The sequence below is a fragment of the Leuciscus leuciscus genome, assembly GCF_965113295.1.
Source record: "Leuciscus leuciscus genome assembly, chromosome: 7".
NCBI lineage: Eukaryota > Metazoa > Chordata > Actinopteri > Cypriniformes > Leuciscidae > Leuciscus > Leuciscus leuciscus.
The window spans coordinates 16,853,599-16,871,944 of NC_138731.1; the positions used below are offsets into that span (position 1 = coordinate 16,853,599).

Genomic DNA, 18,346 nt, shown 5'->3' on the forward strand with positions numbered 1-18,346 from the left:
TTACAAAAAAAACGCCACTCTGAAACATCCTGTGAAATCCGTGCTTGCAAAGTCTGTGCATGAAATCCGTTCTGAACGATCCTCTTGTTCATTAACATTGTCAGGGTCTGAATTGGTTTAAAATAACCTTAATATTTACACTAGAGAAGAACTCACAGTTGTGGAGGGGCGTGACATTTCCAGAACACGCGCTAAGCGCTGCCAATCACAACACACTGGGCCAGCCAACCAATCACAGCACATTTCATATTTCGGAAGGAGGGGCTTCATCGAAATCAGAATTGTTTTTGAACAATCAAACATATTCTAGTACACCCCAAAAACAAAATCAAGACTTTGTAAAAGGGAAAAAGTTTTGATTTTATGTTGAAGTGGACCAAATTCATTGGCCTTGCACTAAAAAAGAAGGTATCTAAATTGAATTGATTGTGCACTTGTAGTGTATTTCAAATCTTAAACGTATATATATATTTAAAAAAAACTGTACTAGAAGATAATATAATATTAATTACATAAAAGGCTCTTTAAGTGTACTTAAAGAGAATACACTTTCACAACTGTTTCTTAACACACTTAACAAGTGCACTTTGTAATAATGTCAAGTTTTACTTTAAAGTATATTTTAAACCATTTTTTTATTATCTTGTGTTGTGCTCTAAAGATTCAAGTACAGTAGAGTGTTGACTAACATACTAAAGCACATGTAAAGCACTTGATTATAATTTTAACTGTAATGTGTTATTTAGTATTGCAATAAAATGCATCAAACAAGTTTAAAATGTACTAAATTGCAACTTCATCCTTACAAATGTGTAATTACAAATACATTTAAATACATGACACAAATTTCCACAGAAATTACTTAAGTGGGTCAAAGTTTAGCTAAATACATTTAATGTAAATTTAAACCATAATACATTTCAGTTTAATTGCAATTAAAGGGTTAGTTCACCCAAACATGAAAATTCTGTCAGTAATCACTCACCCTCATGTTGTTTCAACCCCGTAAGACTTTTGTTCATCTTCGGAACACAAATTAAGATATTTTTGATGAAATCTGAGAGCTGTCTCACTCCTCCATAGGCTTCTTTGTAATTGAAACTTGCCGGCCCAGAAAGTTAGTAAAGACACTGTTTAAAATAGTCCAAGTGACTACAGTGGCTCAACCATAAGTTCACGTGAGTGAGTGAGTGAGTTCACATAATGTAACAGCGCAGCGCTTCTGGGTTGTACGTCAGAATGTAGGCTTACTGTGTGATGCCAATAGTGAGACTACGTTCTGACGTACAACCCAGAAGCGCTGCGCTGTTACACTACGTGAACTCACTCAGAGGTCCACACAGAAGAAAATGAATAGTTGAATAAAGTCGTTATTTTTGTTGTTTTTTGCGCACAAAAAGTATTCTGGTCGCTTGATCTTCTTCTTTCGTGTGTCGTCATCAAATGTCCAGCTCAGTAGAACTCAGCCACGTTCTCATCTCAGGTCCCACGTCGAAGAGGCCGGCCTCCGAGGGTGGTTTATACAGTGGACAGGTGGTGATTATGTGCTCAGCGGTCTGCTCTGGCTCCCCACACTCACACACTGCTCTGTCCTCCAGGCCCCACTTCCTCATCGATGCTTTGTAACGTCCAACCCTAGTTCGCAGGCGGTTTAGCAGAGTCCATTGCCGGCGTGGCAGATCCTCTCCTTCAAGACCGCCTCCAGGGTCATAGATGTAACGGTGGATTCGTGAGGGCCCTGCTGACTCCCACTCCTGCTTCCAGGCTGCCGCGAGCAATGCCTCTGTAGACAGGTCCTCAGGGATGGACCTGAGCAGGTCTTGTGCCGCCTTGTTGTACGGGTGGCGGGACTTCAGTCTATGAGGAGGCAGTGCTGTTGTGGTGGTATTGTGCAGGATATGCCAGTTGTATCTTTGGGCTTTCCTTGCAAGAGCGAGGGTAGCAGCCTCTCGTCGGAGGCCGGCCGGGGCAATTCCCGCTAGTGTTGGCAGATGGTAGACAGGGGTAGATTTCAGGCAGCCAGTTATAGTCCGAAGGGCGGTGTTTATGGCAGTGTCGACTTTCCTGGCGTGTGGGCTTCTGCACCAGGCTGGGGCACAGTATTCAGCTGTGGAGAAGACGAGAGCTACTGTTGATATTCGAAGCACCTTGGCAGTTGCACCCCAGCTAGTACCAGCGAGACGTCGAATTATTGCGACCCTTGATGACACTTTGGCCGTCACTTCTTCAAGGTGTTGTTTGAATGTTAGAGATGTATCCAGGCGTACGCCAAGGTACCGTGGGGCTTGCTGGGACTCAAGGCGCTTGTTATTAACGAATATGTCCAGTTCCCGTCTAGCCTCACTGTTGTTCAGGTGGTAAGCTGCTGCAACTGTCTTGCCGATGCTGAGCTGTAAACGCCACTCACGCAGGTAGGCTGCCAAGGTGTCCATGTCCTGGTTTAGGCTGGCCTGCATCTGCTCCCATGTTTGTCGTCTCATCATAATGGCCAGGTCGTCAGCGTAACCATATTTCCGGGATGTTGTTTCCGGTAAGTCGTGGATGTAGATATTGAATAACATCGGTTCGAGGACAGAACCCTGCGGAACACCATTCCTCAGCCTTCTAAGCCTGCTGCATTGACCGTCACTGGTCTTTAAGGTGAAGCTGCGGTTCGTCACCATCTCAATTATGAACTTCACCATGTGCCGGTCGGGAATGATCTTTAGTAGCTTTAGGTGGAGTCCTCGGTGCCAGACGGTATCGTAAGCGGCTGTGAGATCAAGCAACACTACTCCAGCCTTCTGTTTTTCCTGAAAGCTGTCCTCAATGTCTTGGGTGAGCAGTGTCACCTGGTCAACCGTTGACCGACCACGCCGGAAGCCAGCTTGTTCCCGTGGGAGTTGAGGGTCCACTATTGGCTCGATACGATTATAGATCAACCTCTCCAGGGTTTTGAATGGGACGCAGAGCAGTGAGATGGGTCGGTAGGATTTGGGGTCTTCAGCAGGCTTGTTTGGTTTTGGAAGGGCTATGACAACAGCGCGGCGCCATATCTTCGGGAGCTTGGACCTCCGAAGGCATGTCGAGTAGAATGAGCAGAGCCATACAGATGTTCTTACACTCTGGTGAGTCACAAACTCAGGGTGGATGTAATCATGGCCTGGTGCTTTCCCTTGTTTGGTCTTACTCAAGGCAGTCTGGAGTTCAGCTGTTGTAAATTCCCCTGACAAGTTGGCGTCCACACTAGCTGCTCTACACAGGGAAGTCACCTGGTGTGATGTTGTGCGGGCAAAGTTCTTATCAGCATCAGGGAAACAGCTGTTCTTAAGGAGCTGGGATGCGATGGCATTTGCTGTTATTGGGCACCGGGAGGTCGATGGTGTTCTACCTGTCAGCTGGTTTATTGTCTGCCACGCCTTACGGCTGGAGTGGGTGAAGTCAATTGACTGAACTACTTCTGTCCACCTTGACCTTCGGGTGGCATCTAGCTTCTGCAGAAGTACCGTTGCAGATTCTTCAACTTCCTCCCTGGAGCTTGCCTGCTGGTGGACATGCAGGAGGTGGCTGCATTCTCCATCCCATGGAGTTTAACGCTTGTTTATTTAACCAAGTTTATCGCTTGATAAACTTATGGTTGAGCCACTGTAGTCACTTGTACTATTTTAACTGTCTTACTAACTAACTTTCTGGGCCAGCAAGTTTCAATTACAGAGAAACCTATGGAGGAGTGAGACAGTTCTCAAATTTCATCAAAAATATCTTAATTTGTGTTCCAAAGATGAACGAAAGCCTTACGGGGTTGAAACAACATGAGGGTGAGTGATTACTGACAGAATTTTCATTTCTGGGTGAACTATCCCTTTAATATGCAATTAAGTGTCTTAAAATGTACAATTACATTATTTCAATATTAAATGTCCGTTTTAAAAGTATCCCAAAGTGTATATCTATTGCAGGTGTTTATATCTATAGCAGGCTATTCATAGCACCGTCCGTACTACTAACTTTAATGAGAGGAGAATTAAGAAGCAGCCCAGTTGTCTTAGTCAGCTCTTGTTACTAACAGATGAGGTCAGGTCTATTCCCTCACGTGCTCTCTTATTAGTGAAGAATCAGATTCTAGATGAATCAAAGATACCTGTATGTTCTCAAGATACTCTCTTTGAGAGATGTTGACATGGTTGTTAAAAGTGAAAAAACACAGCATCTTCGGGTCTAAAGCAACTGAGCCCCCATCTACTTTTTTAACTTTACAGCAGTTTCCTAGATGACAACAAGAAGTTAACCACTCGCAGAGATGTGCCTTCATACCCAAAGGTATGTAAATGGCAGATGTGAGCAAACGTTTTCCTTCATTATTTTGTTTACTTATTGTGCTTAAATAATTTGATATAAGTCAGCATACACAGCACCATTTAAGGTAAGAAAGGTTTAAAGGGATGGTTGACCAAAAAAAAATATAGATATATATATATAAATTTAAATTTAAATGTAAAAGAAAATATATTCTGCTGTTCAAAAGTTTGGGGTCGGTTATGCTTGTCTTTACCGTCAATTAATTTAATGCACCCTTGCTGAATAAACTTATTAATTTCTTTCAGAAAGCAAATACATTTTACTGAACCCAAACTTTTGAATGGTAGTGAATAGTCTTTTGAAAATATTAAAAGAAATATGTTTTAAAATTGTACAACAATTTCCACATCTTTTTTTCATAGTGACTATGTCTGGTAGGCGTGATAAACTAAAAAACTAAAAACTAAAAAAGAACTGTAAAAGTAGTCATGATTGAAATCTCAACCAATCTTATCAGCATTTACATTCATTTTTTTTAATGTCATTATTTTTTTTATATTAGGGAGCCCTACACGTGACATCTAGGCAAAAATATAAATATTTTTTATAACTGTCATTTTACTAAATCGTGCGCACGATATAATAATTTGTGCTCTTGATTTCGTAAATTGGGGCCATGTTGTACCAATTCGTTCCCTCATTTTGATTTAACTAAAACAAGGGAACAAATGATTGTAACGTTGCCATGATTTAGTAAACTTAGGGAATTAATTATTATTTCGTGCGCACGATTTAGTAAAACGAGGGAACTAATTATTTTATCGTACGCCTGACTTAGTAAAACGGGAACGAATTATTATATTGTTTGCACGGTTTAGTAAAACGAAGGAACAAATTATTATATTATAAGCACAACTTAGTAAAACGAGGGAAGGAATTATATTGTGTGCATGATTTATTAAAACGAGGGAACGATTTATTGTGTGCACAATTTAGTAAAATGATTGAACAAATTAGTACAATGTGCTGACGTATTAGTAAATCATGGGACCGAATTGTTAATTCGTTGACACAATATACTTTTTTTAAATGTACTGTATGCACATATGCGGGACTCTGTTGGATATGGTAAAGAGCTGTGTGGAGATTTTATAAAAAATAAAAATAAAAAGAGCATACAGGTTTGAAATGGTATGCAAATGTAATGTACGCAATGGCCACAGCCAGGCGTTGGTTATCGGGGGTTAACTGGGAGCTCTGTCGCCTGCAGTACATGCTCTCCCAGCAAACCATAGATGCCCTCAGAAAACCCACCTTCGACGTCTGGCTGTGGGAGTCCAACGAGGTAAGAGCCTAACATGCCACTGTTTTGTCTTTCTCCTCTTTTCTCTCCCCTTGTTTCCTCTCTTCTGCGTCTGTTGCTTGTGTTTGTGGGGCTTGTGTAGTACCACCTCTCACAGGGGACAGTAGAAGCTTTGAGGCAGCCAGTCTTCGATGTGTGGCAATGGGAACCAAACGAGGTGAGGATCGGCCAAAAGAAAGATGCAGAAAATAACAATTCTAAAGAAAAGTTGATGTACCAATGACAATGCACATGATGCATGCCATGGGCAAAATGACTGGCATGCCAAACCTGTGACAGCCACATTTTTTGTACTGCTGAAAATACTATCATCAGTGTTTTGTGCTTTAAGATGCTGAGTTGTCTGGAGCATATGTACCACGACCTCGGGCTGGTAAAGGACTTTAATATTAACCCCATCACGTTGAAAAGATGGCTGGTAAGAAAACTATACTTTTTCCAAAGAAAAAGATTTTTCACCCAAGTCAAAAAACAACAACAACAAAAAAACATTATATATATATATACACTCAACTAAAGGATTATTAGGAACACCTGTTCAATTTCTCATTAATGCAATTATCTAATCCAGGGGTTTTCAAACTGGGGGCCGCCAGGGGGCGCCAGGGGGGCCGCAGCAAGTTGGAAAAAAATTGTGTTAATATGAGTATTGTTATAAAATAAAATTTTAATAATTTGTTGCATAGCATCTGAACATTATACTTTTAATGCTAATCTTTTAGAGATTAACTGATTGATCGGCTGGTGACCAGAATTGGCAGATTTTCACGTGATTTTCAGTCTGACATAAAGCCGATTCAAATGCACTCGGGCGCCGCATGATTAACATCGCGCAACATCAGCATCACACGTGCACACAGAACGCACATGTAGGAAACCTTGTGAATTACGGCCGTTTCAGACCGCGAGCGGCGCGTGAGTAGCGCAAATGTTTTTCGCCGTGCATGTTCAGTGAGTGCATTCACACCGCGAGCAGGAGCAGCGCGTGAGCGTCAAGCAGGAGCGTCGCGTGCTGTGAGCAGTAGTGAAGCGGAGGGTTCCGGCGCCGAGTCTATTTTTGCTGCGCTGCTCACGCTCAATTAAAGTGAAAGCACACTTTTGATGGACAAAATAAATATGATTTCACACAAAAAGTACCAAAAATGCACATAATTTGCATGTATAGTGTGTTTTAACAAGAACTTCAGTAGGCTTCAAGAAAATGAAGACTCAAAAATATTTATAGAAAATGTACCCATTTAAACTTGTTTTTGTTAATCAGTTTGGATAAAAGTGGTGTTTTATAAAAAAAATATATATAGAAAATAAATATTTGTGTGTGCTGTAAAGTGGTTAGAAAAAATTAAATCAGAATCGGCTAAAATCTGTATTGGCAGGTCAAACTCAATGACAAATCGGAATTGGCCTTGAAAATTGTAATAGGTTCATCTAGGGGTGCAACGGTACAGATAGCCCACGGTACGGTCCGTACCTCGGTTTTTGGGCCACGGTCTCAGTTCGGTTTCGGTACATGTTTTGTGCAGAAAGAGACTGCTATTTCATCCCAAAAATATGTTTTATTTTTCTTATGAGCATAAACAGAATGTCACAGTAGGAAGAACATCAATGTATGGAATAAATTAACACTCTAGTCTGTACTGAACAACACTAAGTAATACAACCTCGTCAACTATCACTTATATGAAATACAAAATGTAAACAAACACACTTCAAAATATTCAAGAGGATCCCAATTCCAAACCTTGATAACTGGTATATGAAGTGATCAATGTGAAAGAAAAAGTGCACTTTTACCTTTAACAAACATAAATTAGCTTGTGCTTTGAATAAAAAAAAGCAGAGCAAAATAATATAATAAAAAAAATACTGCATTCAGGATACAAAGTGCAATGTTATTTACTCATCCACTATTGAGAGATTCTTGTGCAAAAAGATGAGTCTATCAACACTGTCTGGTGCAAGGCGAGACCGGTTGGCACTAACGATGTCCCCAGCAGTGGAGAAAATTCTCAACTTTTCAGAATGCCGCAAGCGCACCGTAGGTCACGTGACAAGAACCAACCAGAGCGCAGCAACGACAGACGCCTCCGGAGCGCAACCGCCCTAGCGATTTGGAAAAAGGAGAACGCGGCGCACCTAGTGTTTTCTACGCGTTTTTAGGCGCGATATGTGAACGGCGCCTAAAGCAAAAACTAAAAGGATCAGCGCGAACTCAATGGCAAAACCGAAGTCCCGCGGGACACGAGGGTAGATTGTCCCGTGCAGGGCTGACCGAACGGTCCGGGATTTTACCGTGTACCGTTGCATCCCTAGGTTCATCTCTATAATCTTTCTGATTGGCTGGTATCAAACACCATCACATAATCTGATGTTCACCTATATGTTTTATTTCTACATTTGCCATAGTATTGTCGATGGGTTCAATAACACATCCTGCAAAAGGGGGGCCTTGGCCAGAACCTAGTGGAATTTGGGGGGCCTTGTCATGGAAAAGTTTGGGATCCCCTGATCCAATAAACCAATCACATGGCAGTTGCTTCAATGCATTTAGGGGTGTGGTCCTGGTCAAGACAATCTCCTGAACTCCAAACTGAATGTCAGAATGGGAAAGAAAGGTGATTTAAGCAATTTTGAGCGTGGCATGGATGTTGGTGCCAGACGGGCACAATCTGTAGTATTTCACAATCTGCTCAGTTACTGGGATTTTCACGCACAACCATTTCTAGGGTTTACAAAGAATGGTGTGAAAAGGGAAAAACATCCAGTATGCGGCAGTCCTGTGGGCGAAAATGCCTTGTTGATGCTAGAGGTCAGAGGAGAATGGGCCGACTGATTCAAGCTGATAGAAGAGCAACTTTGACTGAAATAACCACTCGTTACAACCGAGGTATGCAGCAAAGCATTTGTGAAGCCACAACACGCACAACCTTGAGGCGGATGGGCTACAACAGCAGAAGACCCCACCGGGTACCACTCATCTCCACTACAAATAGGAAAAAGAGGCTACAATTTGCACGAGCTCACCAAAATTGGACAGTTGAAGACTGGAAAAATGTTGCCTGGTCTGATGAGTCTCGATTTCTGTTGAGACATTCAGATGGTAGAGTCAGAATTTGGCGTAAACAGAATGAGAACATGGATCCATCATGCCTTGTTACCACTGTGCAGGCTGGTGGTGGTGGTGGTGTAATGGTGTGGGGGATGTTTTCTTGGCACACTTTAGGCCCCTTAGTGCCAATTGGGCATCGTTTAAATGCCACGGCCTACCTGAGCATTGTTTCTGACCATGTCCATCCCTTTATGACCACCATGTACCCATCCTCTGATGGCTACTTCCAGCAGGATAATGCACCATGTCACAAAGCTCGAATCATTTCAAATTGGTTTCTTGAACATGACAATGAGTTCACTGTACTAAAATGGCCCCCACAGTCACCAGATCTCAACCCAATAGAGCATCTTTGGGATGTGGTGGAACGGGAGCTTCGTGCCCTGGATGTGCATCCCACAAATCTCCATCAACTGCAAGATGCTATCCTATCAATATCGGCCAACATTTCTAAAGAATGCTTTCAGCACCTTGTTGAATCAATGCCACGTAGAATTAAGGCAGTTCTGAAGGTGAAAGGGGGTCAAACACAGTATTAGTATGGTGTTCCTAATAATCCTTTAGGTGAGTGTATATATATATATATATGTATATAAGAAAATTTGGCGATTTTTTTGTTGTTGCCGATCAGCCTTGTCAGGCGCTGTGTAGGCTATAGTAAGCGCACAATCACAAAGGATAACAAAATTAGTTTTTAATAGTACATTCCATTAGGAACATGTAGGAGAATCACAGGGAAGAAGCTCAGGAAATAACCACTCTTAACATAAACAATACCGGACAATGAAACAAAGGAAACTGAGAGCTTAAATAGAAGGGAGAGTAATCACTGAACAGAAACAGGTGCGTAGAAAGAGAACCAAAGCACAATGAAACTAAACCAAAACAGAATATACATGTTACAGGCCTCCAGGCATAAAATATAATACAGTGCAATACAATTAAGATCAAATGTATTGTTTCAAAGCAGCTTTACATAAAAAAAAATGTTTAAGAGAAAATTATAATTATATCTTCTTTGGATAATGTGTAATAAAATAAAATCTATCGTATATTTTTATTTAGAGAACTATTTTATAGACTTTTTCTGAAGAACATGTGAGTTGTGGATAGTTGCTTGATGGTTTCAGGGGTGTTTTAGGTGGTTGCCAGATGGTTAAAGAAAAACTAACTTATGGTGATTTTATTATAATTAAATGTTAAAATTATATGTACAATACAATTCCAAGTCAGATTTATTTATACAGCGCTTTCAGCAATACACATTGTTTCAAAGCAGCTTTGCAGGAAATAAAATTTTTGGACAATGTGTAATAATGAAAATAATAAAATAAAATAAAGTCCTCTCTTTCCATTTTCAGCTTTGCATCCATGACAATTACAGGAACAATCCTTTTCATAATTTCCGCCACTGCTTCTGCGTCGCTCAGATGATGTACAGCATGATCTACCTCTGCAACCTACAGGTATAGATTGCATTATGTCTTATAATATATATTTTTGTAGTAATTGTTTATGTGTCGAAGACACCTTTTATGCTCCGCAGCCACCTGTTTCTTTTGCTCAGGAAAGTTCGAGCAGCAGAGGTAGATTAAAGAGAAGTGGGAGGTGAATGAAAGAGACTGAAAGATAGCGAAGTGATAAATGAGTGATGTGTGGGGGTGCAAAAGCAATTCTGCTGCTATGAAGACACTTTCACTCTTCTCTCTGTGCTTGCTGTTGCCATGGATGTGTATTAAGAGGCCATTGGATTAATTATCCGAGCAATTACAGGCTGAGCTATTAGTGAGCAAATTACTTGCTTTAGTTTAGCAGTGTAGGAGAGCTGGGATACATGTGCAGACCCGGCCTCATGATCACTGCCGGTCTCGTTGTTCTGTGTTTTTCAGGAAAAGTTCACACAAGTAGATATTCTTATTTTAATGACAGCAGCTGTGTGTCACGACCTGGATCATCCTGGGTACAACAACACGTAAGAGCCTCAATCATTTATAAACATTGTCATTTATTACCCATCATAAAACATGTTTACCAGCCATGAAAATTAATACTTTTCTTCAGCAAGGATGCATTAAATTGATCAAAAGTGATATTTTTGATCCACAAAAATATTAAGCAGCACAGCTGTTTTCAACATTGATAATAATAAGAAATGTTTCTTGAGCAGCATGTCAGCATATTTGGGGGAAAAAATCGAATGGTAGTGTATAGATTGGTAATATTCCACTACATTATAGTTGATGTTTTACCATATTTTTGATCAAATAAATGCAGCCTTGCCTTGATGAGCATAAGAGACTTCTTTTAAAAACATAAAAAAATCGTACCAGCTCCAAACTTTTGAACGGTTTTGTATATATTTGTGTACCTAAAGCACATTATTTTGCGCTTTTTCAGATGACAAAAGGAGAATAAAAAAAATATGCTCGCTCTTGTCCATATAATGGCAGTGAATAGCGACCAGCATCAAGCTTTTTAAAAAAGATGCAAGATGTCGAATGGTCCCATGCGACACGTGTCATATATTTTAAGTGTTCTGGGGGTATACTGTGCTCGATGTGCACGTTCATGAAACTGTATTATTAATTAAATTATTAATTAAACTAATATTACTATTAATAAAAAAATGCAACATACTGTAAAATGGGTTAAGAAAGCTAACATGCTCCTCATTAGTTAAAATGATCCACTTTCTGTTTGAAAGAGTCCAGAATCTCTTAGAAAAATAGAACGCCAAAAAAGTAGTATGTCTGAATACATAGTAGGCGAAAAACAGTAGGCGAAAAGTCCTCAGATGACCTACTACTTCCGCCGAGATTCTGAAGTGTGCATTCGATGGACACTTTACCATCCCATGAGGCCACAGGAGGGCCTTTATAAATGGCAGTGAAGCGACGCAACTGGTGTTGTAGGTCATGTGACAGTAGTGTGACGGTCATGTGACAAATATAGTACCTACTAGAGGATGGATACCCGACCCGATACCTTACATCAGCGCGATAAGGCATTGAACATTTTAAATTTAAAACAGCTTATTATGTAGGTAGCCAATGTGCCTGATGCTTTCACTTGATGCAAACGTTCGTTTTTGTGATTAAAATACATGTAAAATATTACCATAACAGGGTTCCAGTGCATGGTCATGTACAACTCAGTTAAATTCACGCATGAATTTTCCTGCATTGAACTTGTTTTAGCGCCTGCCAAAATGAATTTTTGTCCCGCCAAAGTCTTATTTGATCGGTGAGTAATGTAGATGAATTGCCGCGCTTGTGACAGGGCGCATGTTTAACTGAAAGAACGAGCAGAGAGAGAGAGAGACAGTCGCACGCGCGCACTCTCTCTCTTCGGAGCCAGGCGAAAGTGTAAACAAGACTTCACCGTCTCCAAACTAAGCGCTGTCTTGCTCTCCCTCGCACATATTAATCTAAATAAATCGACACGGACGGTGGTAAAAGGTCGGAAGACCAAAGTTTCATGTGGAGCATTCGGAGAAATTTTTTATTAAATTTTTTTTCTGAATTACCGCTGATTGTGAATTGTGCTAAATAAGTTGCCTTATCTTCTCTGAAAAGCGTTCCGGACATTCAGCTGACAAAAAACAACATTTTAATTAAACGAAAAAAACTATCCAGTGATGAAATGTTTTCTGTGTTGACAGAAATCTTGGATGTCCATGTCCTAACTGCTGGGATAATCACACAGCGCGCATGACACGTCCAATTCGCGAACTAATGACTCATTTGAACCGATTATTTTTAATGAATGGTTAAAACAGCTGATCTTTCCAACAGTGAACTCAGGAGACGTCTGAATCGGTGTATAACTAAACAGTAACACTTTACAATAAGGTTCTATTTATTACATAAATTACATAAAAAGTACAGTTTGCTTACTCAAGCTTAAGCTTTAAAATAAGTAAAACCACTTGTTTTTTGGAAAAGCATATGACTACATTTTTCCAAACAGTGCTATCAAGAATCGTTAAAGAATCGGATCGATAATCAGAATCGTCAGTGGCATTATTATTGATAAAATCTTATCAATTCCCATCCCTATGTGAAGACAGTAAAATTATAATCAAACATTAAAGAACATACATGTTTTTTTAATAGTTTTTTTGAGAGTTAAAAGATTAAAACATTTTGCTAACATGAGGTCTTGTGTCACTGTCAGTCTTTTTACATCAGTGCAAAACTAGGGTATGCAGATTAAGACCACTATTCATCAGCATGCATTGATTAATCCCATGGCATGTAGCAAAAAAAAAAAAAAAAAAAGGTGCTACCAAATCATATGCTGGTGCGACCAACTGAGAAAGTTGGTAGCACCAGTGCAACCAGTGGAAAAGTTAGTCTGGAGCCCTGCATAACATCTGTCTTCCTGTGTGTGGAAATTTGTTTATGTAGCCGTGACAACGAAACACGTGCATGCGCACCTGTGTTAAGTGCTGATGCACTCATCCTGTTGACGTTTCCGAATGCCTTCCTACAGTTGCTTAATAAAAGCGGGCTTTCCACACAAACAAACGTACATGTGTCATTAGTATGAGAAAAAAATGGGATTTTAACGGACTTAATATCTTTATGCCTGTCGGGCTCGGGTCGGGTTCGGTTACTGCTCTGTCGGACGCGGGCCGGGCTCGGACAGAAAAATTCGGCCCGATCCCCACTCTAGTACCTACTCAGACAGTACATGATTTTGGACTGAGTGATGGAATATGCAACATGATTATTTTAGGGTGAACTGTCCCTTTAAGATATAAGTCATTGTGTTCCACATTTTCCACATATGTGCTGCCACTTGGACACCAAATGCAAACATAATTTGTGTTTGCATTTGGCACCTGTCGAGTGTTTTTGGACTCTGTACACACCATCCTCTCTCTTTTCCAGGTATCAGATTAATGCGCGCACAGAGCTGGCCGTGAGGTACAATGACATCTCTCCTCTGGAGAACCATCACTGCGCCGTGGCCTTCCAAATATTCTCTCAGCCAGACTGCAACATCTTTGCCAACTTTGATCCTGAAGCCTTCAAACAGATTCGTCAGGTGTGCCTCAGGGCTTTCAGCACACACACACGTTAATACATTAGTCTTTGAGCAATGCATAATGACTCTGTGTGTTATTTCGTCTCTGACAGGGAACCATCACCCTGATACTGGCCACGGACATGGCCCGACATGGAGAGATTCTGGACTCTTTCAAACAGAAAGTGGATAACTTTGACTACACTAATGAGGAGCATGTTACTTGTGTGAGCTTTCTTCACCCATTTTACAGTATGAATATTCACCTACTAAAAGTGCTGTGATGAGATTATGAATCTCTCTGTGACAGCTAAAGATGGTGCTGATCAAGTGCTGTGATATCTCTAATGAGGTCCGGCCAATGGAAGTCGCTGAGCCATGGGTGGACTGTTTGCTGGAGGAGTACTTCATGCAGGTAGATAAGCTAGCATTACAATACAGCTACAATAAATCAATAATAATAAAACATTTACTTTAAATCAGTATGTTGTGTGACCCACTTTATATTGTCTTTAATTACTATGTACTAACATTTAAATGAATCCTTTGATACAAAGCACTTATTGTGTACATACTGTACATACATGTTTTTACATTGTACTTATATTTAAAAACACCTGTATGTAATTACAGTTGTAATTAATTTCTGTAATCTATAATTACACTGTTAACCCACCCTTAAACCAACCCATACCACCAAACCGGTCCCTAACTTTACCCATAACCCAACTGAATAATTGTACAAGCAGGATTTGGCGGTTGGTCGGTGTGGTATTAGTCACGCCCCTTCCTCACTGTGATTGGACGGCTGGTTAAAAAGTTACAGTGAAGAGGGTTGTGTTTTACTCAAAGTTGAACAATTTTCAACTCTTGGCTTCCGTAAAAAAACGCTAAGCGCTCAGCATGACATAGACGCTCAGCAACTCGTTACGTTGCTGCCGTTTTTAAAATGCGGTGTTCCAATTGAAAACTATTTTAAAAATACACCGGCCTTAGGAAAAAAACGCTTTGATGGACACCCGGCCTAAAGATTTTTGTTTCATATAAATGTTTTAGAAATTCTTTCTAAAAAAAAGTCCAGAAAAATCACGATATCCCCCAAAAATATTAAGCAACAAAAACAAATGTTTTCATTGATAATGAAAAATATTTCTTGAGCAGCAAATCAGCATATTAGAATGAATGAAGGATCATGGACACTGAAGACTGGAGTAATGGAATAGAATAAAACAAATCCGCCCCCTTTTTCATCGGCGCTGGATCCGGAAAAAAATTTTTCATAAATTTTTCCTATAGAGATTTTAAAATAGTCTTTGATAAACAGTTATAAGCAATGGACCAAGGCAATCAGCTACGAGGAGACATTTTTTGTTGTTGAAATTGGACAAAAAGACAAAGGTACAAGACTTTGTACTTATAGGTAGTGTAGGCAATTTTCGGAGAGGCTAGCAATAGCCAGATAGATTTGAAAGCATGAGATCCCACCCTCCCTTCAAAGCGTCTCCAAAACCACGCCTCCTTTAAAACACGTGAACGCACAGCAGAGTCTGCAAAGCATCACAAGACGAGAGACAGCGTTACATTTTTTTTTTTAATTGGGTCAAGATAAGAAAGAGTATGAGTTTGTGATATATTTCCTCCCGCCTTACTGCAAAATGCTAGCTCTGAATGTGCTTAAATCCACAGTAAGGAAATGTTTCCTTCACATATAACACATGCACACTTCAGTAAGCCGACAGAAAGCAGGTTAATGCGTTTAAATGCTGGGTGAAATCAGCGTAAGGGGCAAAAATCGAGCTGTGACGATCGGTTTATGCTTAAAGGCCAATTTATACTTCTGCGTCGGGTGCGCGTAGAAGGTACGGCGTAGCATACGCATTAACGTGTACCATACGTCGTACCCTTCGCCGTACCCTGACGCGCACCTCCTCAAAAATGTAACTACGCGTCGCGGCGACGCGGACCGCAAGATCTGTGATTGGTCGGCTGGATAGCATCGCGTTTCCTTCTACGCATTTCCGGAATGATCTTCTGCACTCTGCACCGCCCGCCCGCCATTTTTAAATTCCGAAGATCAGTGAAATAGGAGCCATGGAAATAGACCAAGTGACCGAGAGATTGCTTGAAGAAGTGCGGAAATACAGCCATCTGTATGACTCCTTCAGTCGCCATTGCTCGTAGAAACCTAAACTCAAAACAGCCGCGAGGAATGTAAACACAGTGGAACTGGAACATTAAAACCCACCCGCGCCAACTAGCGTTTCGGCGGTGTAACTGCAGAGCAACACAGACATTCGCAGAAGTATAAATGCTCACGACGGCGTCGCCTACGTGCGTACCCTACGACGTACATTACGGCGTACACTCGACGCAGAAGTATAAATTGGCCTTAAACCGTTTAATGACCTCGCTCCGATAAAAGAAAACGGGTTAACGAGTTTAGATGATCGCAGCTTATTAAGCATAATCGGGTTAAGAACGTGCATGTAAAGGCACTCATTTCAGTATTTTGAAAGCATAGGGAGATCAACTCAATTACATCATTCGCAGTGCTTCATGGGAGTGGGTGGAACCAGAGCCCGTCTACGGAGAGCCTGTCCACTCCCTATTAAGCCCTATTGTACCGAATTTTGGTTGTAGTACCACCAGAGTTCCACTGGGGGCGCTCGCCATGAGTGCAAAATGAATGGGAGTCAATGGGGCTAGACGGCTAAATTTGTCTCTTTCACCCGATTGCCGTTGAGAAATCTCAGATGTGATTGTAGATTTTGCAAGTTCAACATGGGTTTTAGGTCGAAAGTTGAATGAACGAGTACTTATGTCGTTTTGATTTCTTACAGGTTGAGTTGTTGTTGCCCATAACACGCTAGCATTCTGCTAATGACGTCAGCATTCTGACGTCATTGACATTTTGAAAGACTTTTTTAAATCAAATAAGTGACTCTAAAAAATCTAACACCCAGCAATGTGTAATTTCTTTGCATCTCCTTTCGAATACAACATTCAAATTACTAGACAAAAAATTATATCCTGAGAAAAGTGGATTTTGAGGGGTATACCGCCATTGACCTCCATTCATTCTGCACTCGTCCTGTGAGCGCCCTCATATGGAATCAGAGTGGAACTGCAACCAGTTCAGAAGCCGGAAGTGTAGTGAGAGTGAAACTTCTCGCCATATTAGACATTCTCTGGTGGAACTAAAGAGCTATCTTGGAGCGATGCTTTTTCGACTGTCTGGTGTAAAAATTTTTTTACAGCGTCATGGGTAATGTTAGACTGGGTAAACCCAGCTTGATCTGCCGGTGATTTGATTTCGCCCTGCAGCTCAGGCTGGAAACCTGTACATTCTTCTATCCTGCTTCCATTACAAATCTGCGGGGACCAATCACAAACTGGCTTATCCACCTGGCGCGTTATTGGCAGGTTTAATCCATTTAACCTCTCGACGATGCTCAACGGCTTCATTAGTTTAACAAACAAATTGCTTGAGTGGGTGTAAATACCACTCACTTTCATGTTTTTTTTTGTTTTTTGCCATTGCTGCTTCTGCAAACCACTGATCAATGCTCCAAATCAACACGTTTGTTGACACGTTTCCTGCCTGGAGTTTTCGCTGCAAAGTACGTCACCCGTCACTACGTCCACCACTTGGTCTGATTGGTTGAAGGACTACCCAATTGCGTACAGAGTCATTTGAATTATGCCTGTTGATCAGTAGAAAATACAGAGCAGACTCCCCAGGCTAATGTTCAATCTTAAAAGATTGAGCGTGGTCTGGTGATAGCCAGACTAGGGTAATGTAGTTTTTCAGCAGGAATTCCACTGTTAAACACAATGTTTTTAAAAAAATAAGCTGAAATAATGCAGCTGACAGCTTCAGCAGAAGCAAACACCATAGATTAACTACCTCGTAGCTCACAATAGGGCTGTCTTTAAAGGTTTGTAAGTTATCATTCAAATTTAATCAATTTCCTTGTGAAGAAGCTGTATGGTATTTTTACCTCCAGAACCCTGAATGTCGGACTCTATGATGCTGAAAATTCAGCTTTGCCATCACAGGAAGAAATTACATTTATTACAAAATTAAGCTTTGGTAAACATAAGTGACTTCTTTCAAAAACATGTTAATAAATCATACAAACCCTAACATTCTGAATGATCTATCTTCTAGACCATTTGTTCTTCATCAGAATTGTGTTGTTCTCTCTCAAACAGAGTGATCGAGAGAAGGCAGAGGGTTTACCTGTCGCTCCTTTCATGGACAGAGAAAAAGTGACCAAGCCCACCGCTCAGATCGGCTTCATCAAGTTTGTCCTGATCCCCATGTTTGAGACAGTGATGAAGGTGAATTGGTTAGGTTAGGAGGACCCAAAAGTACATTGTGAAACCTGCAGGCTATAATCAAACATCCCGATACTTAGTTGTAATATTGTTTGTCCTCTATGTGTTCCAGTTGTTTCCTCAGATTGAGGAGGTAATGGTACAGCCCTTACGAGAGTCCCGGGACAGATACGAGGAGCTTAAACAGATCGATGATGCCATGAATGAGGTCAGCAGAGTGAACA

General features: G+C 40.8%; 1 protein-coding gene across 4 annotated transcripts in view; it reads left to right on the plus strand.

Moving 5' to 3' along the window:
• pde9aa (phosphodiesterase 9aa) overlaps positions 1 to 18,346 on the plus strand; it is a 32,604-nt gene that overhangs the window by 13,599 nt on the left and 659 nt on the right. For 3 of the 4 annotated variants that reach the window (XM_082175058.1, XM_082175060.1, XM_082175057.1), the window contains exons 8-17: positions 4,239 to 4,299; positions 5,724 to 5,798; positions 5,973 to 6,059; positions 10,112 to 10,216; positions 10,640 to 10,722; positions 13,646 to 13,802; positions 13,895 to 14,008; positions 14,092 to 14,196; positions 17,997 to 18,125; positions 18,235 to 18,330. In XM_082175058.1, coding sequence (XP_082031184.1) covers positions 4,239 to 4,299; positions 5,724 to 5,798; positions 5,973 to 6,059; positions 10,112 to 10,216; positions 10,640 to 10,722; positions 13,646 to 13,802; positions 13,895 to 14,008; positions 14,092 to 14,196; positions 17,997 to 18,125; positions 18,235 to 18,330 — 1,012 coding nt within the window. Of the gene's footprint in view, positions 1 to 4,238; positions 4,300 to 5,548; positions 5,624 to 5,723; positions 5,799 to 5,972; positions 6,060 to 10,111; positions 10,217 to 10,639; positions 10,723 to 13,645; positions 13,803 to 13,894; positions 14,009 to 14,091; positions 14,197 to 17,996; positions 18,126 to 18,234; positions 18,331 to 18,346 lie in introns of all 4 variants that reach the window. The other variant, XM_082175059.1, reaches the window with a different exon arrangement.